The sequence below is a fragment of the Acromyrmex echinatior genome, chromosome 7 (genome assembly GCF_024713525.1).
Source record: "Acromyrmex echinatior isolate Ae372 chromosome 7, ASM2471352v2, whole genome shotgun sequence".
Taxonomy (NCBI): Eukaryota; Metazoa; Arthropoda; class Insecta; order Hymenoptera; family Formicidae; genus Acromyrmex; species Acromyrmex echinatior.
In genome coordinates, this window is record NC_141858.1 from 5358531 (window position 1) to 5384689 (window position 26159).

The window sequence follows — 26159 nt, forward strand, 5'->3', positions numbered from 1 at the left end:
GTACAAGCATCGAAGACGCACCTCGTTCTGGAAGGCCAAAAGAGGCTACGAATGCGGAAATCGCAAAGCAAGTGCATCGAATCGTTTTGAGTGATCGTAAAGTGAAATTGCGCGAGTTAACTGAGGCCGTGGGCATCTCAAAAGAAGACGGGCGGGATACATTTTGCACGATGTTTTGGAGATGAAAAAGCTATCGGCACGATGGGTGCCGCGTTTGCTGACCATCGACCAAAAACAGCAACGCGTTGATGATTCAACGGCCGGTTTGGCGTTGTTGCAGCGTAATCGAGCGGACTTTTTTCGACGTTTTGTGACGTGGGTCCATTACCATACGCCTGAGTCCAATAGGCAGTCTGCAGAGTGGCTGAAAAGCCACGAAAGCCGACCAAAGCGGCCAAAAGACCAACACTCGGCCGGAAAGGTTATGGCCTTCGTTTTTTGCACATGGCATAATCTTCATCGATTACTTGCAGAAGGGAAGAACAAGTTACGGGAGAGTATTATGCAGCGTTATTGGACAAACTGAATGACGAAATAAAGAAAAAACGGCCCCATATGGCGAAGAAAAAAGTTCTGTACCATCACGAACGCACCGTCACACACGTTCTTGAAAGCGATCAAATTGGACCAATTACGATTCGAATTAGTTGCTCACCCACCGTATTCTCCAGACTTGGTCCCCAGCGACTATTATCTGTTCCCAAACCTCAAGCGGTGACTCCAGGGAAAGAAATTCACATCGAATGAGGAAGTCATCGCGGAAATCGAGGAGGAGGAAAAAAGCTTGTTTTCATTAAAAATGTAGTATATGATTTGACGAATAATAATACACAATGTCACGACAAATTTCCATCTGCGTGAGAGAAGTGCTTAAGATTCATCATTTTGTCTGTAAAACAGGTAACGATTCAATCTTCATAAAATTGACTTGAAGATATTAATGTAGTTTAATTTTTAAATTAGAATCTGGAAATTCTTGTTCTCTACATAACTTGCAATATGATAATTGGCGCTGCAACATTGTTGTACGATGCACTTTCACAAGATGAAAGAACATGTTTATACATACTTATACGACGACTGAATTCAATGTCAGATATATGTAAATTTTTTACTTTTACTAATATTTGTAATTTTACTGAAGATGGCCAAATTGTGCCCGGAACGTCTAAAGATTTTTTATTAATGTAATGAATAATTAAATTTCACAAACAACATCCAGTGCTGTGGTTTCTTGCTCCTTTTTTTAATTGTTTGATTTATAAATCATGTTCGTTAAAATTATTTATGTTAAATAGTCACCAAATGTTAATAAAGATTATTGCGTCGATCTGTAATATGTAAATTATAATAGTTTGTAATAAATAAACCTTAAAGTATAACGTTATTCTTTATATTCTGTTTGATTGATAATGGTCAGAAACAATAAACAATACTAATAATTTTATAGCTTTCTCTTGTTCTTTAATTTTAAAACTCTAAAAACCTCGTAGTCGTTTAACCTTGCCCTTTTCAGAGATCGCACGTGATCCATTCTCGAGTTAAAGGGATTAGATTCTTTGACTCTAAATTCGGACCGACGATCGTATCGCTCGTAAGAAACAGGTGTCATAGCATCTTTTCGGGACTCATATTCCGAGGCGAGCACGGAAAAAGTGCGTTTGACTCGCCTCTGTGCGGATACCTGCGAGACAAGAATCTGACCGCGTCCTATCAGGTACCTTTACCATTCCTGTTCCTCTTCTCTCCAGTAGGATTATAAATTTAAAATCTCCACGGGTTTGGACATAACATATGCACATGTATACGAATATACTTTTCTGTTATTAATACATTAAATTTAACGTTATGAACACGTTAATACATTACGTTAATACATTAAATTTAACGTTGTGCAACTTAAAAGTATATTAAATTTTATTAAATTTCTAATAGTGTACTCTCATTAAATTTGTGAACTTTTTATTATTTTAATATTATAACTTTTAACAATTATCACCTTTGTGTATCATATTTTACAAAATTTGTCCTTATTTCCAATTCACGATCGTCATATTGGATTTACCATTTTGAATATTGAAATACGAGTGACAGATTCGTAATCAGCAACCCCGAAAATCTCTAGCAAATTTTATGAAATTTGTTTTTACATTTCTAGATCGCAACCGTCATATTGAATTCATATTGAATTTGAAATTTCGAAATTTAAATGACGGATTCGTAATCAATGACCCTAAAACTTTTGTATGTCAAAATCGAAGGAATTATGAATGCATAAAGAATTTTTTCAAGTTTGCTAAAAAGTTAATTACGATTATGATTTTTTGTTAATTAACAAATTGCAATATCAAAAAACATGCAGGTCCTCCTTGTAGTACAATAAACGACGAGTATTAAATGAGTATTAAAAAAAAAATTATTGCAATCGGTTGAAGCCATCAAATGATTTTTTATCACGAAAAATGACTTTATACCCACTGTGCGCCGGTTCATACAGGACTTTGCTACTGTTAGGGTTGCACAATATCAAAACAAGATGATATTTGTAAAAATATTGTATTGATATTAAAAATTTTTGAAAATTTTAATCTTGTCTCGGTTTTAATGAATATTCATAACAAAAATCTCGTCTTGTCTTGTTTTGTCTCCAATCGAGCAAATCTCTAATGTTTTTGTTTGCTTTGTTTAACAAGCTCGCGCAAGTTCTCTCTGTGTGAAATAGCTCCTGTATTCAGAACGCGGCAAATCTTGTCGCGCGGCGGAAGTTAGTGTGATAGCCAATCAACGTCCCGCTTGTATTCGGAAGTAATAGATATATAATTTCAATCGCGAGAACAAAAGTAATAATTATACAGAGCAGGTCCCGCAACTTAAAAGTCAATAAAATTAGGCTTATTTGATGCGTTTTCACTCAAAACGAAAGAATCTGGAAGAAAAAAGTGTCTGCCCCTCGCGAACCGAGATATTAAGCGTTACATTTGATGACTATTGAGGTTAAGAAATCTATCATACCGACTTCACTACTTTAAAAACAAATTCATTACTTTAAAACACAAATTCACTATAATATAGTAGAGGGCACCTTAGGAGTGATCAAAGTTGAAAATTTCGAATAATAAAATAATATTCTATGAATTTAATTATATTCATGAATTTAATTAATCTCAAATGTGACTGTGTGCCGAAACGTTTGAACGTAAAAACATAGTTAATCTGAGATGCTAATAATTGCGAGCCGAAATGTTCGGACGTTTGCGAGTATATACAATCCCCCTCTATTTCAAATAATAAACTTTAATTGCGAAAATATTACCTCAGCTAGGATTCGAACCTGGAACTTCTCGATTTTCCGGGGCGAGTATCTTAGCTAATTCAACCATTAAGACTTCGGAAATATTCTTCGCAATAACTGACATGTATAGTGAGACTACGTGTAACCAGGTGGCGTATTTAAGAAATAGAAACCGACTACTTTCACAAATTCATTACTTTACAAACAAATTCACTACTTCAAAAACAAAAAAATATAATTAAATAATTTGTTTTTAAAATGATGTATTTGTTTTTACAATAGTGAATTTGTCTTTTTAAAGTAGTGAATTTGTTTTTAAAATAATGGATTTGTGTTTTTAAAGCAGTGAATTTGTTTTTAAAGTAAAGAATTTGTATAATTAAAGCAAAGAATTATTTTTAGAGATTAAGGCATGCTCATAACGATACATGTAGTCGGTATGACAGATTTCTTAACCTCAATAATCGTTAACTTTAATGCTTAATATCTCGGTTTGCGGGACACAGCAACGCTTTTTTCAGATTCTTTTGTTTTGTAAACACGTTAAATAAGCTTAATTTCATTGATTTTTAAGTTACGGAACCTATTCTATATAATTACCACAAAAGTTAAACTCAATCGAATTTTTGCCGCGCGGCGAAAACAGTATTGCATCATTTCTAGAAGTTTTGCAAACTGAGGCCAACTTAAGAGCATAGAATGGGTGCATTCAGTAATACAATCGCTCACTAAGTGCTCAATGAGTTCTTACATCTAATTGGCATATTCTGTTAGATCTAAAAATATAGACTAAATAAGTATAAACCCAGGCAGAATACGGAGTCATAATTTAGTCAAAATGATATCACAGAACGTCATTTGATACTTAAAAAATTACTTATAAGTGACGAATGAAGTCATGATGATGTCCTCATAATATTATTATGGTTTCTATATTCTATTTGGGAAGATAGAGTCCCTATATAAGAGTCACGACAATCTAAAATAAAATGGCGTCTAACAGGGTTTTTATTCTAAGAGGAACTCTAGACTCTTTACGTAGAGTCCCTCTATGGCACTCTAGATTATTCTAGAGAATCTATCATCGCCAATCATCGCATTCACGATATTCGAAGTAAGGATATAATAGCATTAATGATTGGTCTTGCCATTTTATTTCAAAGCCAATGAAAATATTTACAAGATTGTTATGACTTTTATATAGGGATTCTAATACAAGAGCTCACTGAGCGCTCGGTGAGCAGTCGTAGTTGGGTACTGAATGCACCCAATGATTGGTTAGTTCGACAACTTTCGTCGCGCAGCAAGCGTTGCTACGTTTTGTATGCAGGAGCCATTACTACATGTAAGCTGCATTGCTGGGACTTACTGGTCGCTGCGTTTGCATTTTATGTAGATAGTTCTTGTAGGTTATTGTTCGGACAACTGTCGCGCTTTGATAAAAAAAAAATGAAAGGTAGTAACTCTAATAGGGATTTAATAAAAAGAGTTAAGCTAAGTATCTCTACTGAACATGAAGACATTTTTGAAAATAATGATGTAAGTGCGGAAGAAGTTACTGTGGTTGAACAGTACAATTATAAGATCTATTTTAAATATAAAACAAAAAAAAACAGAAAGTTCCATATTATGTCAAAAAGAAAATGTAATGAAGGAAATAAAAATGACAAATAGTAATACTGCTGGATTAAAGAAACACTTGGAGAGAAATCATAAAAAAGCATATGAACACTTATTTAGATTAAAAGCAATAAAATGTAACATATTGCTAGAAAAACAGAAAACTATGGTCGTATTTCTAAACGTAAGTATTGAAATTAAATTTTATAAATTATGTATAGAGTATATATACAATTAAATCCGCATTATTTATATGTTACATCAGAATCTAAAGAATGCAAGACACACGTACGTGCAAAGTACCATTTGTTAATTTTGTTTTGGACAGATTGAACGAATCAATATTACAAAATTTCAAATATTTATGCTATATGTATATATTATACTATATCGAATTATCGATTATAGTTTTTTCATATATATGTATGTAGGGTAACTTCGATATATATGCCGATATATATACTATCAAAAATTAATTTATGTTAAATTAATTTATTATGTATTATTTATCATATTTAAAGTAAACGAATTATATCAGTAAAAACTTTGTACTGTCTACTATAATAAAAAAAATATTAGAAATCCGAAATATTTATTTTTCGTATTAAAAAATGAACTTTTTGAAATCCTTGCATTTTTGCCGTACATTCCATAGAGATAGGATATATGGCTACTCATAGGGGGAGAGGAGGTATGTACGGCTCATGAAAAATTTACAAATAATGCATATAAATAAAACGTAAAATGACACAATAACTTATAAAATGTGTTTATAAAGGTGTTTTACTAAGGAATAAGAATGGTAAATACGTAGGAAATAATAAATAATAATTACAATCTTCCTGTACCTTTCCTTACATATATTACAAGTGTTATGACATGAAGTACATATTTCATATAATGCATTTATTGCATTTAGTGCACTGAATTCAATCTGCGCACTTTGTATGCTTTGGGCATAAATCCTGCCCACTAAAAATGTTATATATCTCAAATAGGTAAGATATACAAGACAACAAACTAAACAAAGAATACGAAAACAAAGCACTTGTATTTTGCTATACAACATGCTTTACTATTCCACTACCCGTATGTATTACGAAATAACCACTAAGTCTTTTACATGCCACCACTTTACTACAGTAACCATTTTATGTAGATTATAATTTATGATGGTGTTACTTATTACAGTGACAAATCGATTCAACTCACAATAATTTCATTAATAGTAAGAAGCTGAAATCATAACACAATATTAATATAACATAACGGTATAGCATATAACAGTAGTTGCGAGAAAATTACCTCCACTCCTTCTATTTTTTCTGACTTTTGCGGCGTAAATCCCAGCGCGGCGTATTTGTCGGAGTTATCCTAAGTTTATATAACCTTTTGCGTACTTTGCACCTCTAAAAACTGCATCGTTCCCGGCAGAAGTTCTAAGCCGGATGCCGTTACACTCACCATTAGTGAGCTACAGCGATGAGGTTTAAAAATATGCGCCCCCATATTTTTAATCAAATCAAAAAACAATTCACAGGTGACAGCCGTTCCGCCGGAAATATTCGAATACGCATGAATTCCGCCAAATTTCGTTTTCTCTTGCTCGTATTTTTAACCGGCAGGAATCGCTGAACGATTCCAGAACAATACGCGGGAACAACAATTAATATAAAAGCTGCGATTTTTATCGCGCGCAGTCTCTTTTCTTTTCCATACCGTTCCTGCTCCTATACCTACCAGTTCCGAATCCTCCGGAACCGCGGTGGCAACTGACCGGCATATCCTAGCAATCGCTGCATCGATGGGAATTTCCGTTGCAGAGTATACTCCGTCACGCCGAACGTTCTGTGCCGCCGGTTTGCTTGCTGCCGTTTTCTACGCACCGACATAATTTCAAGGGTAGAGAGTGCTCCGTCTCTGTCGAGTTTCCTCGATCAACGATTTCTCAAACCACTAGGCTTCGACAGTAACAAAGGGATAGAGTTTTTTCTGCCTCGGGGTGTTCTCGGCCGTCGAGTGCCTAAACGCATTCTTCATTTTCTCCATATTAGTTGTTACAACGGAGAAAACTCTCGCGCTTCTCGCAATGGGTACCGCGAATGCAACTGCGACCACAATTTGCTGGCGCATATCCGCGAGCCGCGTCATCCAATCAGTTGCACAGCGTTGCACGTCTGACTTGCGTCCCGCGTCCCACGACCCGACACCGACCCCGGACACGACGTGTCCGTATCGCGGCTACGAAACCAAGCCATATCGCATTGCACATACTTAGGAAGCAAACTGGAAAAACTTCAGATTCATCGAACCAAGTGCTCAAAATTAGTAGCAAGTGTACTGGTGCCAACTATATTGTGAGATTTGATTCAAGATGTGAAAGAAAGTAAATTAGGATATTCACTGATTATAAAGATGAGTCAATTGATGTAAATAAATTTATGGGTATTTATGGGTATAAGGTAATTTATGTATAATGTATTTATTTCTACTCATGATTTAAAAATACTGTGTATTACGAAACATATCTTTTTTTTATTTGAATACGCGGATAATACAATATTTACATAGGATAGTATTATTTGGTCAAATATTAACTTCTATTCATAGTTTTTAATTTTTTCAAATAAAAAAATGATTATTCTGTTTCTTTAACTTTCTCAGATATTATAACAAGAAATATAAGATAGTGATGATTGACTTTCTAGGCTTTATTAAATTGAAAAAAAAATGGTCATTGATTTGAAAGATGCTCTAGTGCAATATTTATCCCAAGTCAATCTTGATATTAATGAAATGATAGGATTAGGTATAGGTGGGGCAAATGCAACGTATCAAATTATACCTTATACACGCTTTTGAAAGAGATGGTAATTTATTGGAAGTGATAATCTGTAATTTTTATGTATTCAATGAAGCATATTAATCAACATTTATATGAGTTATTTAAATTCTAAGTATTAAAATTTTGTAACAGATATTACAGCTGTAATTAATAAAATGCATATGCCATTTATTATATTTGTGTTCATCATTTGCAGACAAGAAACTTTTAGAAACATTAAAATTTTTAGTTAGAGAAACTCAATCATGATTTTCGAATTCTAGTATGAGACAAAGTTTATACAAAGACATACCATATATGTTACTATTAATGATGACACATAAAAAGTTAACTCCTCTTTGTAAAACGAGATGACTTGTATGAAATATGCCTGTAAAATCAACATTAGAACAAGTGGCTTGAGTTAAAAACTTATTTTATCGAAAGAACTAATAATCCAAAGGAAAACTATTATGCAGGGTCTACAATAGAAGTCGTAGCAGTCGTAAGATCTTAAGTAAAAAATTGACTAATCATAGATTATTTTTTTCATATTCGACCCCGCATTACGTGGCTATGACTTTGTATAATTTGTTAGAATTTGATTCAAATATGCTGTACCTAATTTTCTTAAAACATGTGCTTGAACAGATTAACTCTGTAAATCTTTTTTTCCAAAATCAAACAGCTGAAGTAACAGAATTATTTAGGGAACTCCGTGTTCTGATGTCAATGGCTCGCAGGATAATTAAACCTTCTTATTTGTACATGGAACATTCCACTAACTCCTATATATTTTGTATGGAAGATTTGGAAATAATGGAAAGAGCTGTGAATGATAAAAATACTTGGCTCCCTATCGAATCTGTAGACTTAGAAGAATCTTTTCGATGAAAAGCTCATATTTGTAATCTGTCATCGGAGCAATTAAAGCTCGTAAAAAGGCAATGTGCAAGCTTTTTTGTTTTATGTAGACAAATAGTGAAATGGTTTCCTGCCAATTTAAATTTAATTGAGGCTGTGAAGTATTTCTCATCAAAGTTATATATAATTTCATTAACCTGAAGTCTCAGTCTGAATTTCGTCATACACTTTTGAATTTGATACGTAAATTGAAAATGAAAAGTGGAATTTAAATTGAAATCAACAGAATGTTTTATTCCTGAGAAGCAAAAATAAATGTATATTGCAGGAGAAGGTATAGACATTCTTGAAACTCAATGGATGAAGCTTCCTGTAATACCTTGGACAAAGTATTTCGATGGAAAAGTGCCAAACAATTCAAAAAATTTTGGAATGAAATATTTCAGTATCAGGATGCCAAAAAAATGGTTTTCAAGGAATTGGCAGAGTTTGTTTTTTTACGAGTCCTTACACTGCCATTCAGTAATGCTGACATTGAAAGGGTATTCTCAATAATGAACGCAACGAAAACGAAGTCTCGAAATTTGCTATGTTTAAAAATGCTAGAGACATTGATATGAATTGAAATGTCAATACAGGTAAGAAAGAAATGACAACATATTTAAATACACGCAAAAAAATGTATGAATTGTTTACTTCAATTATGTACACAAATCTGCAAGATACAAAGTATATCCGCGAAAAATGTAGTAATGATGATAAAGTGTTGAAGGAAGCTTTAAACATTCTAGTTGCTGATAAAGATTGAAGATTAGATGTATTTGATGCAATACCAAAAAGAGTGATCCAATAATTAGCATATTTAGTTAGTTAGAAATAGAATGGAAATATGCATTCTATAAGCATAATGATAAAAGTAGGGTAAAATAATATAGAATTTGAAAGAATATGATACTAGGATTGTGTTGCAAAATTTATTATTGCCAGTGCTGAAAATGTATATGTGAAGTAAAGTGTAGATTTTTAGCGCTGGCAGTGAATTTTGGAACACAGTCTAAGTAAGATGGTATTTTCCTCCTCCTCCCTTCAAAAAAAGTGACAGCACTGTTGCTGGCGATGTTGCCACCATTATTTGACGAATTATGGGCTACCTAGAAGTTCGAAGTTGGTAATCTATATATGCTTCTGACAATCTAATAATCCTGCACGGAGCTAATCCACGAAACACATAACTTCTGTATTAAAAATGCTCATAGAAGTCTTAAAAACATATTTAACAATCTTATGAAAAAATCATTGAGCAACGCGATCATAGATTTTACTAAAGATAGTTCAATATCAAAATCTCAATATTGTTTTCATCAAGCAAAATCTTTTCCATTAGGAATACGGATAATGTGACGTTTCTCTCAACGCAAATTACGTAGTTATTTTCAGGAACTTCGCACTCAAATTTATGTAACAAGTCTATCCTGGTGATCCAAAGTTCTTAGAAGAAGATTATTATAACGCTATATGGATATTCATTGTATCTTTCCTGGTGATATAATATATTACATCTACGTACTGCGAACATATTGAATGATTAGTTATGTATAAAGAAATTATGCGGTTTAGTCGTTTGTTTTTTTTCACTAGAAGGTTTTTCACTAAAATTTTTTAAGAACGATGAGAAAAGAGCGACGAAAATTACCTTACGCGATTAGTAAAAGAAATACCTGTCTTATCATCCTATCATCTGTACGAAAACCAACATGCCCTCCTATGCAGACAATGAATTCATTTGCAATATTTGCAAATGCGTTCTTAATATACTTAAAAATAACGTCATGCTCGAATGAGATGAAAAAAATTGGCTAAGCACATACAAAGTAACGATGTTGCGTCGCATGGCAAAACATGGTCATTGAAAAAATAATAGAAAGCTTTTGGTGCAATTAGACTTTTATCGATGCAGTTTTATTATTGTATATTGTCAAAAAGTCGAAATTTTGAAGATGAAGCAATTTGAAAGGAGTAAAAAGAATGATTTTAATTTTGACGGAAAATCTCAAGAGATTGCGACATCAGCTACGTCAGAATCTACATACTAGTATCTATTATCGCCAAAGAAAAATACCGCATTTGAATAATACCAAAAGTGCTAATAATAATTTGCAAACTCCTTTGATTTGATGCAGAAGTGCACTGTTAAATATAAAAGGAGCAATGATAACCAAATTCTTTAAATAACATTTAATTAACCTTCCATATAAGTCAAAATGTAAAATTATAATAATTAATGTGTGATTATCATATTGTCCATTATATTAACATATACATTTAGAAAATAATAAATTAAATTTGAATCAAATTTAGTGTATCTTTTTAGTTAAATTATTCAACTTTATGGTTTTTTTAGTCAAATTAACAATTTATTGGATAGAAGCAGTAACCTACAGAAATGCTTAAACATAACTTTAATTGTGCAAAATTTGACATTATGAATTTAATAGTGTAAGTCGCATTTTTAATTTTCCTTGATCGTATGATGAAAACAAGAAGTGAAAAGTATATAGAGATCGAGATATTTTGGTGACACCAGAAAAAATAGAGAAATACATATATGTAAAAAATAATTAGAAAATTACTTAAATTTTTCTAATTTTAAGGGCGTTTTAATAAAAATTGTTGAATATAAAAAGCACTTACTCGACAGAAATGTTTAAAGCCGGTTGAGGATAAAGTCCTTCAGCGATACACGTTATTTCGACTCCATCTTTATTGTTTATAATCTTTTTCCTATACACGAGTTCGAACTTATCTTCTGTAGCTGTAACAAAAATTAAATATGATTTATTGTTTGTGATTAATGTTTGATAAATCTTAAAAGCAACGGATCCATCTATGACCTTGATCTTGACATATATAGTTAAGATCATGGCTTTGAGTGATCATCGGAAGGTTTTAGCCCGAGTTAGTATTTGTTTAAAATACTTAACAAAATACATTCCGATAGATAAAAAATTCTTTGCTTCAAAATAAATTTTCTGCTTTAAAAACAAAACATTTTCTATAAAAACATTATTTTCTTGTATAATTTTTGTTTTAAAGAAGAGAATTTGGTTTTAAAGCAAACATTTGTAATTTTGTAACGACTTCGAAGCAAGATCTACTTATGTTTCTCGCTGCCTGTGGACGAACATTTAGTTATCTTGAAAATGATGTCCAAGTGATATTTTGTAATAATATTTATTTATCAGAGGCATACTACTACTAGGAGAATTCTTTAAGATGTCTCATGTCAGAGATTTCTTGAAATTTTTATCTTTATGATATCATATTAAGTGATATCAATTTGTTCTCTCATGGAAGATATTATTATGTTGTATGGTATTTGAGCATATATAAATGTGTATGCGTCGCTATTTGATTCAGAAACTAGACATAATTATGATATCTTTTATGAGAAATTCATTTTTGAAGATATCATAAAAATAACATTTTCAAGAAGCAGACTCATAACTTGACCTATGAATTTAAGACAGTACAAAATACTAAAGGATAATGAAAAGATGTCTAAAAGATGACGAAAGTATGATCGTTTTGTCTCTTCAGCAAAATGAATATATTATAAGATAGACTCTTTTAGTTTTGTTGAAAAGACAATTTAAAAAAGACATCTTTTTGTCATCTTTCTTTAATTGTCTTCTCAGTAAAGCTAAAAGTCAATTAAAAGACATCTTTTCGTATTACTGAAAAAAACGATATGGAAAAAATATCTTTCCGTTATTTTACTTTTCATCATTCACCCGCGAGCAGTACGTGGCCTCGCCACCAGACGGACGTGGTGGAGTTTGGATTCTCGTGTTTGAAAATATGGGATAGAATAAAAGGTATTATTAGAGAAATTTAACTTCTGTTCTAACGAATACTCATGAAATATTTTTTGAGAGCAAGTCCTCAAAGGGAACTGATGAAAGACGGCTTTTGTTGACACATCATACCGCAAGCATTGCAGGCATAATGGAATATATATTGACAGTCATACACATAAATGGAATGTATTAGGTGTACAAATAAGTTTCCGCTGTTTTTATCAAAAATTAAGCATTTATTGATGTGAAATTGCTTGTTGAGTCGCTCCTAATGTAAGTGCAAGTTTTTTTTGCATTTGGCATGAATCTTCATTCAATAATGCTTCCAATTCAGCGTCTTCGTACACTTTCGGCTACGTTCTTTGTCTTCGACGTCAAATTCACCGTTCTTAAATTTTTGAAACCATTCACGACAACTTCTCTCACTTAAGGCAGCCTCACTATATGCTTTTACAAGCAATCGATGAGCCTCAGCTGCAGATTTCTTCAAATTAAAGAAGTAAATCAAAAGTTCCCGCAAATGACGCTTATTCGGCTCAAAACTCGGCATTTTCGCACAAAAAAAATATATGATGCTGCTACAAAATCGCTAGTATTTCAAGATTATGTTATTGACAGATGTCCAACCTTACGATATAATTAAATTTTACATCAGACAATTTTAACCATAGCTTGCTAGTGGCGCTGTCTTTTGTCAAATGGCGGAAACTTATTTGTATACCTAATATATTAAGTAATACAATTTTGTTTAGTTTTTAATACAAATTAATTCAGATATCTAATGTTATTAAACGTTACATGTATCAAAATACTAAAAAGAAGTCTTAAAGACAACTAAAAGATGTTTACAGAAGTCATCTTTCAGATGACTTTATGTTCTTTGAATATATTGGGTCATTTAAAAAGTATCCGCGGTTTTTTCATTCAAAAATTGAACAAAAATCCGCGGATACTTTTTAAATGACCTAATATAATCGATATATTTCTTTTAGACATCATAAATACGAACTCTATATGTTAATATATTTTGGATATCATAAAGACATGCAATTTGAAAAATCTTTTAGGTATCATTTTTGTGATCTCTTTCTGTTCTCAAAAAATGGCATTAGATATATCTTTATGTGATCTTTCAGAAATTTTTTTAAGTTATCAGATTCAGAAATGATATATCTTAGAAATCTTTTTGATAACATATTGTTATGTGGGAAGGTATATATTACATTCTTTCCTGTCTAGAAAGTTGTAAGTCTTTTGGCACGGGAAGGAAGATGAGATGGACCTTGATTCGCTTGGAAAGTCATGGGCCTCTAGGATAGGAGATGGGGTGAAACTCGTTTCACTTAATGTCGTATGTCCCGTGGCAGGGAGGAAGTTTTGCAAGATTTGTGGGACATAGCACAGCGTGAGCCGCCATCAGTAATGTACATATTTTACTATTATACTTATAAAAATATAATATAAAAGTATAGAATAATCTTTCTTATAAAAGTATAGAATATAATAGTAATGCATCAGAGATTTTATATAATCAATGTGAATAAGAATGAATCAATTTTGTAGACAAGAAAAAGAGAACACATATTAACATATTTTAAATATAATTATGCATATTTATAATTAAATATAATCATACATATTTATAATTAATTCCTTATATATTTTTTACAGAGTATTACAAAATTTATTTATTCCAAATGGTATAAAATTAATAAACTTATATAGACATTATTTAGAGTTTGGGGAGACGCTATTAGTTCTATTTGTGTCATTCTATTTTTGTTTTACATCTAATAAATGATAAAAATAGGAAGATACAAGTAGCGCTAATAACGTCTGCTCGAACGCAACTAATATATGTTTAATAAATAGCATTTAATATATCAATATTTCTTACAGCATTAATATTAATATTGATTGAAGATATAAAAAATTCATCCAGGCGCTAAAGAACGGCCCATATTGAATTTGAATATGGGTGTGTCGAAATCGATCAATGATGTAACGTTTGCACAAGACAATGTCCTGCCGTGGAATTTGTCCCACGAATCTTGTATCAATACTGGGGGGAAAGTGGAGATAATGAGTTATTTGTAGCTATTCTTTTAAAAAAAAAGAGATGTTAAGTCAATAGTCGAATATATCAAAATCTTTCACTTCTTTTCGGCAATGCCGATCGGTTCTCTCGCAGCACTTACTTTGCGAGCGACTGTCATCGTGGAAATCGTATGTTTGACGGTTGTGTGTACCGAAGGTTAAGTATAATCAATTAATAATTCTTTTTAAAAAAAGAGATATTAAGTCGATAATCAAATATATTGAAATATTGTTGCCTCTTTTCGGTGATGCCAATTGGTTCTCTCGCTGCGCTTACTTCGTGAACGGCTGTCATCATGGAAATCATGCGTTTGAGTATCAGTTATGTGTATCGAAGGTTAAGCGTAATCGATTAATAAACATTATAAAAGGATTAATACAGGGTGCGTCATCAAAATCCAAATTTCAATTTAAATTTTCTGTTATATTGTGCCTCCGCCAGAGGTTATTGTTGGCGTCTGAGAAAACCTGATGCTTCTAGTAAATAGTCATATTCTCAAAATGGCCGCGATGTTGAAACCAAGTGCAGAATATAATCGAAGAACTGCGATCACCGAAGGCTTTCGCGCTGGGCGCTCAGAAACGGAAATAATTCGATTCTTTGAATATCCGAGATCAACCGTTTATGACGTTGTGGCAAAATATACGGCTTTAGAATAGTCCAAGATTCCAGTATGCCAGCGAGAAAGAGTCACTCGAAAGAACGCACCGCGAAGACCCTCGCAGTCGTTGAAAGGGCTCAAGCACTGATTTCGGATGACCCAGAGTAAACATTACGAAAATTAGCATCGATTGTTGTTGTAAACGAGCGAACAATGTGTCGAATTGCTGAAGAGGACTTTCGATACAAATCGTATGCATTAAAGATACGACAGATGCTCTCTGAGGCTGCCAGGACAAGTCGAGTTGCTCACTGCAATCTGCTATTGTGTTCTTTGAAAAACGAAGCGTCGGGAGGAATTAAGTTCTTTTCTGACGAAAAAATTTTTACTATTAATACCAAAATCCAGAGGAATGACCGATGGCTCGCCTACAACGAGGATGTTGTTGCCAGAACGAAATTTCCGGCTAATGTTCACGTGCTAGGTGTTGTATTCAGTCAGGAGTGATGTCATGCCATCACATTTCTTTAAAAAACTATCACAAAAGAAGTATATTTGTGTTCTGATGGATGTAGTGAAGTCATGGATGGAAACTGTGACGTCCGGAAGGCCATATGTTTTTCAGCAGGACGGCTCATACGAGTTATTTGATTCAAAATTGGTTTTCAGACAACGTCGATATGTTTTGGTCTAAGGAATTCTAGCCTCCCAACAGCCCAAATTTAAATCCCTTGGATTACTACGTATGGAGCGTTTGTGAAAGGATCAAACAAGTTTCGGCAGCCCAATGTAACGTCATTACAAACCGCTATTAAGGCAGCATTCGTCAGCATAGACAGCGCTACATTACAACGTGCGTGCGAACTTCAGATCGAGAATAGAGACCGCTATTCAAACTAAAGGGGGTATATCGAATAATTGTGGTCTACAAGGATCTCCCAAGTACCATGTAAAAGGACTTTTTGTAATATTTAATTTTTCATTAAAAACATTTTGTTTAAAGAAATTGTTCGATTTTTCCGGATTTTTGATGTATGTAGTGTAATGATAATATTATAAAATGATTGCAAATTGTTGTTGAATAAATTTCTCTCCTTCTTCTTTGGTTCCGTTTCTGCGTTGATGACGACTTCTTCTTTTCCTTGGACGTTAAGATTAATTCAGATAAGTTTAACTTTTAGTATTAATCATTAATCTTTTAACCACTACTTGGTATTTTATAATAAAGACTTGATACTTTATGTTGTTGTATTTTATTTATTGAGAAATCGTTTTAACGATACGCTATCGCTGACCACAGATGGCGTTTCTACCACCGGGATGTTCATCTTTTGTATGCATAATAAAAACAATAACAGTTCGAGTCTTCCCTGCGTCGCGATCCCTTCTCAACAGGTTATGGGCCCAGGCAACGATTCGCAATAAGTGTTCGTATTAAAGTGAAAAAGTGAGTGAGATTCTCAGTGATCAAGTGCATCAAAGAAAACGACACTCACAATGAATGTGTCCGCTGTGAGCCGTATTGAAACGCTCAATAAAGACAATTACGACACCTGGAAAATGCAGATGCAAGCAATATTGGTGAAGAACAACGCATGGAAATATGTGAATGGAACCGACGTGAAAACGGAATGGGATATCTGCCCAAGCTCGTGCGGAATGGGACGACAACGATAATAAGGCAATGTCAGATCTCATCCTTTCAATTCACCCGAGCGAATTGAAGCAGATCAAAGGCTGCACATCATCTCGAGAAATTTGGCTGAGATTGGAAGGGATATATCAATCCAAGGGTCCTGCCCGAAAAGCAACGCTGCTGAAACGTCTCGCATTACAAAAAATGGCGGACGGGGAAGACGTGCGCGAACATATTCGTACATTCTTCGACGCAGTAGATAAACTGACCGAAATGGAAGTGATCATAAATCCCGATCTGCTCGCGATTTTATTATTATACAGTCTACCGTCGCAATATGAAAACTTCCGATGTGCCATCGAGTCGCGCGATGAATTACCTACACCGGAAGCACTACGAATTAAAATAATTGAAGAGAGCGACGTCCGAAAAAAGGACAACGTTCTTGTGCAAAATGCTATGGCGATCAAGCCTTACGCAAATAAAAATTGGAAGAACAAAAAGAAGGCGACATCGAAAAACGAGGACAAAGAAAAATCTAAACTTAAATGCCACAGTTGCGGAAAAATTGGGCACAAGGCGGCCGACTGCTGGTATCGAGACAAACAATTAGCCAAAACGGCCGAAGATATAGGATTCTTTACGACACTCGCGACGAAGCCGCTCGAAACGGACGAAGCGCACGAGGCGCGCCGAAGACTCGCGAAGATAACCGAAGGCGAAGTTTCCCGAGCGATCGCCGAAGACGGAGAATGCAGATCGCAGCGAGCGGGGCCACTCGACGACAGTATCCGAAGTTTCCCGAAGGACGCCGAAGGCGCGACTGTAGCGAACCGTAGCGAGAATAATAAGTCGACGCACGCGTTAACCGCAATTCGCAATGAACTATGGTGCCTCGACAGCGGCTGCACGTCGCACATATGCAAAGACGCCCATGAATTCACTGAGATGAGGGCGTGCGAAATCGGACAACTCAACTTAGCGAGCAATGCCTCTACAAAAATCAATGCGAAAGGAGTCGTGAATATTGTAGCGAATTCAGACGGACGTGAAACAAACGTGGTGCTAAGCGACACACTCCACGTCCCCGACTTGCGCACAAATTTGCTTTCAGTCGGTAAAATAACCGAAAGGGGATATAGTGTAACATTTAACAGAAACTCCGCATCTATAATAGACGAAGACGGAAATACGAAATTCGTCGCAAAACGTATCGACGGACTTTATTATCTCGAGGGAAATGCGCGATCGGAGTGTAGACTGACTTTACACCGCAAGATTCAAAACGGAATATCAACGGATTCTGAGATTGTGAAATGGCATCGGCGCCTAGGACATCTGAATCTGAAAGACTTAGTGAAGTGCGATCGCGAGAATAGAGTGCGAGGACTGCGCTTGGATAAATTCCATGGACCGCTCGAATGTGAAATCTGCACCCGAGCAAAAATGACTAGGATTCCTTTCCCGAAGAACTCAAATAGAAGAACAGAATTGTTAGAGATCATTTATTCAGACGTTTGCGGACCCATGCGCGTGGAAACGAACGGCGGGACCCGGTATTTCGTGACCTTCATAGACGACAATTCGAAGTGGTGTCACGTGAGGATGATCAAAAGGAAGAGCGACGTATTCAATTGCTTCATAGAATTCAAGGCCTTCGCAGAAAATTCTACCGGAAAGAAGATAAAATATCTTCAAACGGATAACGGTCTGGAATACGTGAATACGGAGTTCAATGAATTTCTGAAAGCGAACGGAATTCAGCGGCGACTCATTGCACCCTACAACCCGGAACAGAATGGAACGGCGGAAAGGAAAAATCGCACATTAGTGGAGATGGCGAGGTGCCTTCTGACACAATCTGGATTAGCCACATCATTTTGGGGCGAGGCCATCAACACAGCAAACTATTTGCGAAATCGATGCCCCACAAGTAGTCTGAAGGGAAGGACACCGTACGAAAAATGGAGAGGACGCACACCGAACGTCAGCCATCTCAGAGACTTCGGATGCGAAGTCTATGTCCTGGATAGGACACCTGGCAAGGGGAAGCTCGAACCTCGATCTACGAGAGGAGTATTCATCGGCTACTCTGATACGTCAAGAGCCTACAGAGTCTGGCTACCGGAAGAAAAGAAAGTCGTGATATCAAGAGATGTCAAATTCATGAAGAATAACGCAAAAAATTCTACCTACATTGAATCTATGCCGGAAACGTTCAGTGAGAAGCAGGCCGACGATCAAATAGACGGATCACATGAAATGGACATCGAGCTAACGCCCTCACCAATAGTTAACGAAAACGTACCAGAAGACGAGACAGAGAAAAACTTCGAGGACAGGCAATCGACGGCGAATGAGCGGGACGTCGTTGCACAGAGAGACTCGCAGGCAAAAAGGGGCCGAGGCAGGCCTACCATAGTACGCACTGGACTGAGGGGAAGACCACTCAAAAGGTATCATGAAGCTCGCACCGCCAGCGAAGAAATGGAACACGCCTTCTCCGTGGAGATCCCCATACGTCAGGCCATGGATTGTTCTGATGCGGATGAATGGATCCGCGCCATGGCAGAAGAAGTGATCTCTATCGTCAAAAATGACACGTGGGAACTTGAACAAAGACCGACAAACCGCGACGTGATTGGAAGCAGATTCGTCTTAAGAAATAAGTACGACGCGAACGGAGTCATTGAACGACGCAAAGCTCGGTTGGTCGCAAAAGGTTTCTCCCAAAAGCCAGGAATGGACTTTCACGAAACATTTGCACCAGTAGCGCGTTTGAATTCGATTCGTGCTCTAACCGCGGTGGCGGCGAAACATCAGATGTCGATGCATCAGATAGATGTGACGACAGCCTATTTGAATGGAGACCTTGACGAAGAAATCTTCATGGAGCTACCGGAATTTCTTGAAGAAATCATGCAGCAAGTGGTTCAATCTGGCATGACATCAAGAAGAATCAAAGATAAGGTCAAGAAGATGCTAGACCAGATCAGGACTGGCGACATGGTATGCCGCCTAAAAAAATCCCTTTACGGACTGCGCCAAGCTGCACGAAGCTGGAACAATAAAATTAGTAAAGCCATCAAGGAATACGGAGGCATTCCTGCTGACGCCGATCCTTGTATATTCCGAGTAAATCGAGGAGGAATCATACTTTTAATTGCCGTATATGTCGACGACATCATGATCGTCTCCGACGGCATCAAGGAGATCCGTAACTTCAAACAATTTTTGGCTCAGAAGTTCGACATCAAGGATCAAAGTGAGATTGGATATTGCATAGGACTGGAGTTCAATCGAGACAACGGAGGTATATCGATTCGCCAAAAAGGTTACATCTTAGACATCCTAAAAAAATTCGGGATGGCCGACTCGAAATCTGTGTCAACGCCTATGGACATTGGAGTTAAACTGACTCACCCTGAGGGCGCCATGGAGAAGAAATATGCCGAGTTGCCCTACCGTGAATTGGTGGGTGCTTTGATGTATTTGGCCACTGCAACGAGGCCCGATATTGCACATGCCGTGAGTTTCCTGAGCCAGTTCCTAACCAACTACAGACAAGAACACTGGACCGCTGCAAAACGTGTTTTACGTTACTTGAGAGGGACACCGGACATCGGGATTACCTACGGATGTGGCGAAAACTCAATCATCGGTTTCTCAGATTCTGACTGGGGAAACTGCCTCACAGACAGACGGTCGTACACCGGATATATATTCATGTACAACGGAGGTGCTGTATCCTGGGAGTCGAGGAAGCAAAGGACAGTGGCTTTATCTTCGACAGAAGCCGAATATATGGCTCTCACCGAAGCCTCTAAAGAAGCCATTCATCTAAAAGGACTGCTGAAATTTCTCAATTCAGAGGACACCCCAGAGGTCATCGTTTTCAGTGACAATCAAGGAGCGCTGAAACTAGCCGAGAATCCGGTCTTCCACGCTAGGACAAAGCATATCGACATACGACACCATTTTGTTCGTGAAGCTATAAATAACGGATCCTTTCAGCTGCGTCACGTCTCAACGGAAGAAATGGCTGCAGACGTCCTAACGAAAGGATTATCGAGACCTAAGCACGATAAGTGCCGGAGTTTGATTGGTCTCGGAGAAGCATGAGTAATAGTTCTCCTTTAATTCGATCGCGTATCGAGGGGAAGTATTGAGAAATCGTTTTAACGATACGCTATCGCTGACCACAGATGGCGTTTCTACCACCGGGATGTTCATCTTTTGTATGCATAATAAAAACAATAACAGTTCGAGTCTTCCCTGCGTCGCGATCCCTTCTCAACATTATTTACAGTTTTTCTTTCATATTATCGTAATTACTAATAATATTGTTTAAGGAAAAATATTGCCGCCTTAAATAACAAAAAGAAATGGAATAAAATAACAAAAACAGAGATAAGAAACAGTTTCGAAACAAAAAGAATTTAAAAAAGAAACGAAAAATATAAGAGCGAGAGAACTAATTGTATGTATAATTCTATACACATAAGTCAATGAAAATAAGTTGAAATCGGATGACAGCAATCACAACATGACAGCGCGTTAATGACAGTATTAAAGTAAGGGATATAAGAAGTTTGAGATGAGATATTTATAAAGATTTGCTCGTTTGTGAGGAAACAGAAATACGACAGAGACGAGAGGAGATGGAAGACAAGAGAAAAGTTAATGATATTCGAAGTTATATAGTCTATGAAACTATATAGCAATTAATTAAAAATAATTAAAGTAAGAAGTTTAAAATGTCCCAATATTATTGTGATAAAATTGCAGAAAAGAAGAACAACCGACGACCTTGACTTTGTCATGACCCTGAGTAATCTTCAATAAATTTTAGTCGTCGCTCGTTATTCGTTAAAAAAATTATTTAAAAAAGTTTAAAAAATAATGTTTTATTTCTGCTATATATAGGGTGTCCCACATAACTGTGATCACGATTTTTCCGGCACTTCCGATGATCTGACAAAAATTAGTTTGGATAAAAGTTAATCAGTTTTCAATCAGCTATAAATTGCAATATTAAAAATTTGCAAAATATTCTTTTTTAAGAAAAAAGTCAAAGTCGCCCTAATTTTTTTAAATGGTACTACATATTTTTTACGTCATAATATTGTAACTAGTATCAAGACAAGTTCAACAACCTGTTATACTATGACTTTGAGATCAAGACAAGTTCAACAACCTGTTATACTATGACTTTGAGATGACCCCTACAGTCAGACGTGAAGAAAAATGTAGCCATTTCGGAATTCGTGGTATTCCCGAATGTAGTTCACATGTGTATGTGATATGTATGTAGAAAAATTATCAACATAACTTATAATATAACTCGAACGCTTCAACAGTTCAGTTTTAGTTTGTTATTAGAGCAAATCATAGTTCAGTCTCAGTTTGTCGAAAATGCATTCCTATAATGAGACAGTTGATATACTGTTAATATTCGGTGAATATAAAAGGAATGCATGTGAAGCTGCAATTCTGTATGTCACAAGATACCCACAGAGACATCACCAATGTGCAACAATGTTTTATAACATTGAAAAGAATTTAAGAAATTATGGAGAATTTGAAAAGAAAAAATGGAACAAACTGCACAACTGCAAACAATATTCTTACGTTTTAGCACATTTAGAAGAAAATCCGCACACTTCCATTCGTGCAATTGCTACTGGTTTATCTAAGAGTTCTGTTCATAAAATGGTAAAACAGAATCGTTATCATCCTGAAATGATCAAAGTACAACATTTACATAACTGATTCACAACATTGTCTAAATTTTATAACATAGCTAGTTATCACATACGAAAGTAATCCTGAAATATTACTATGAAGAATATTCTATGGACAGATGAATATAAATAAGTTTCTCAAATAATGGTGTAATTAACCGTCATAATCATCACTTTTGATTGAAGGATAATCCTCATTAGTTCCGAGAACATAATTTTCAACAGAAAGTTATAGTGAATGTTTGGTGTGGTCTAGTCATACGATCATCTGATTGGTGTGGTCTAATCATACGGTTATCTGATTGGTGTGATCTAGTCATACGGTCATCTGATTGGATCTTACTTTTATGAACAGAATTTGACAGCCCAAGCTTACTTAAATTTTTTTTGTTCTCAACTTCCAACATTGTTGCAAGTGCTTCCGAGTGATGTTGTTAGCAATGTCATTAAACAACGTATTTATTTCCAAGATGATTGTCCATCTCATAACGCTCGGATTGTTGTTCAATATCTAAATTCAAAATACGGAGAACGTTGGTTGAGCACTTACGGATTTCTTGGCCACCTCGGTTCTTCGATTTGTTATCACTAAATTTTTTTCTATGGGGTCATTTGCAATCAATAATCTACGCGGTACCAATTCAAAATATGGAACATTTAAAACTGCGAAGAAATCTGTACAGCATACGAAAAAATTCGCCGTGACAGCATTACAGGAGCAACTAATGGAAATTTATAACATAGAGCAGAATTGTGTCTACAAGAAAAGTGGACTACAATTCGAATACTTATTATAATTACATAATTTCTTTTATTAAAATTTGTTATAATTTTTTGTTCTACTTTTTTGTTATACTACTATTTTTGTTTATAATTTGTTGCTTTGTATGTTTTATTTAAAAAACAAGAATATATCTATGAAAAATTAGCAGATACAAAAATTTTTTTCTACTGTAGAATAGTCCATATAAAAAATTTAATATAAATAAAATAATTTGTTACGAAAACGTTTCCGTTCATTAATCCCACAACTGTAAGGTCATCTCAAGGTCATAGTATAGCAGGTCATTGAACTCGTCTTGACAGTTGCAATATTATGAAGTAAAAAATATGTAATTTAAAAAAATTAAGATAACCTTGATTTTTTTCCTAAAAAAGAGTATTTTGCAAATTTTTAATATTGCAATTTGTAGCCGATTGAAAATGATTAACTTTTATCCAAACTATTTTTTGTCAAATCATCGGAAAAATCGTGATCACAGTTACGTGGGACATCCTGTATATATATACAATACAATAGTCTCTTTAAATTTGACTTTTGTAATCTTTGCATTCCTTATACATACGTCCTTATACTTTTACACTAATGTCATGCTCCTTCTATGTCATGATAGGCTGGACATGTGTTGTGCGCACATCTGCACTTAATTGTATTAGATTCTATATGCAATGTAGGGGTATGCAACTCCCTACCCTTACCCGAGAAAAAGTGGACCTTTTAATTCAACATATATATCAATCAAAAAAGCGAGCAATCTTTAAAGCGTTTGTATCATTGCATTGATCGCATTCGCCGTATACCCCCACACCTACAGGCCCGGTTGACCGCAAACGCCATGGAGACAATAGTCACTGAAACTAAGGGAGTTGCATACTCCTGATGCAATGTAATTTCATAGATAGGTTATGTATAACTATTTGTGTAATGTATTCTTGTGTGATACATAATATGTAAAACATATGTAGATATGACTTGTTCTGCTAATTATGTAGGTTATGTAGTGCACTTTGACAGATTAGCATGCGCAACTGCGTTCGCGCAAGTACGCGGTGATTGGTAGATTCATTCTGTAGAGAGGGTACTATAATTTTGGCATTCCACTCTTATTGCTGCATGGGACAAATTTAGAGAGACTCTACTATAATAATTGGAAATTATCTTATACCCTTTTTACATAATGACTTTCCACGCGAAGCAACTTTCACCCCATCTCCTCTCCTCCCGCTTGGGGGCGCACGACTTCCACGCAAAGCGATCCTAGCTTCGCGTAGAAGTTGTGTGCCCCCAAGCAGGAAAGAGGTGGCAGTCGCTTCGCGTGAAAATCGTGCGCTTCTAAGCAAAAATAAAACGTCATTTTTTCAAACTTTTTTTGTTAATAACTTTTTAAAGAATAATGAGCGAAATTTGTTGGAGGTCAAAGTCATGACCTTCCCCCGCGCGATCTTGTCATGATGCGGGGATTCCCTGGTCGTTCTCTGTCCCGTTTCCGGGCCTGGGTATTGGCTCATAGTGCTGACTGTGCCCCGTGCGCAGTCCTCCGTTAGATAGGAGGGCCGTGCACACTCCGAGATTCGGCTTATTCTCGATGCGCTTCTGTGCGTCTGAATATGATCCGGGTACGGGTTTGACACACCTGTGACTCGAGTCTCCGTAACCTTAGCATTGCACGTAACATCTGGAAGTCTAGGCTCCTTGCCTTGCAAGGAAATACCGGGATCCTCCAGCAGCAGAGGTCGGGCGCCCAGGATTGCACTATTCCTGGGCGGTGAGCTGGATTCTTTATAAAAATCCCTTTACACTTCAACAGTAGTGCGCGACTGGAAGGCAAATGACTGGTGGATGAATCAGCCAAACAGCGATCATGGTGTCTATATTTGTTTCATGTGTAGTTCCTATTGTGTGTTGATGTTCCTGTTGTCGATTGGTGATGGTAACTTGGGGCTCCTGGCCTGATGGTATGGGATTCGGCAACCCGGACCGTCATCGGGTTTCCCATTTAATCGCCGCGGACCTTCCCTTTTGATATGTAGATTATCTGCAGGCCAGGGGTGTGAGTTAGCCCTGTGGGAGGGTTTTTCGGTTTATATTCCTTACCCCTGATGAGGACGTGTGATCCTCCTAAGCTTGGCTCTTGGAGTCATGTGTGTAGAACAGCTAAGTAGGGAGCATCTATTATGGAGCGGCAGAATGTCTGACCGCTGTGACGAAGATTCTTTTTAAGAACCGCAATAGAACTGGCCGGGGATTGTCGGCATTGTGCCTGCCCTTGGTTGTGTCTGCTGAATATATACGAATAGAATTATGTCAAACACAAACAGGAGCTCGGATTCCTGTCACGGTTTCAGACATGTTAGAAAATAGAGGGTGACGAAAAGATGAAGTCTCTGTTTGACCACAAGTATATCCTCGTGGAGATAGGGACTCCCTCCGCCCTCAAAGTCACCTCTGGGAGAATTTTTTTCTAGTTAGTATACTGAAAAGATAGAGACGGATTTACTTGAAGTCGGAGCCATGTTGAAGACATGAATTTCTCCTTTGGTTGGCGATACTGGTGATGAACACACTAGATTAGTGGATGGCGTGTTGAGGGAGATCTCTCTATGCTGAGATCTGCCTTTTGCAGACCTTCGGCGTATTGATGGAATGTAAAGATATGCGATCTGCATGCTGTCTGTAATCGGCATCGGAGGCGTCTCCGGAGACGCGCGAGGCCGTAGCTCGAGCACGAGACTTCTCTGAGGGAGGCTAAGAGGAACATAAGGAGAACCATTTGGCGCTCAAAGTCTCGTTTCTGGGGTGAACTTCTTGAGACGTTGGGGCATGCCTTATAGGGCCGTCTTAA

General features: G+C 36.1%; 1 protein-coding gene across 3 annotated transcripts in view; it reads right to left on the minus strand.

The window, feature by feature from the left end:
• LOC105154647 (uncharacterized) overlaps positions 1-26159 on the minus strand; it is a 577042-nt gene that overhangs the window by 377634 nt on the left and 173249 nt on the right. For all 3 annotated transcript variants that reach the window (XM_087408173.1, XM_087408174.1, XM_087408172.1), the window contains exon 8: positions 11292-11412. In XM_087408173.1, coding sequence (XP_087264299.1) covers positions 11292-11412 — 121 coding nt within the window. The remainder of the gene's footprint in view (positions 1-11291; positions 11413-26159) is intronic.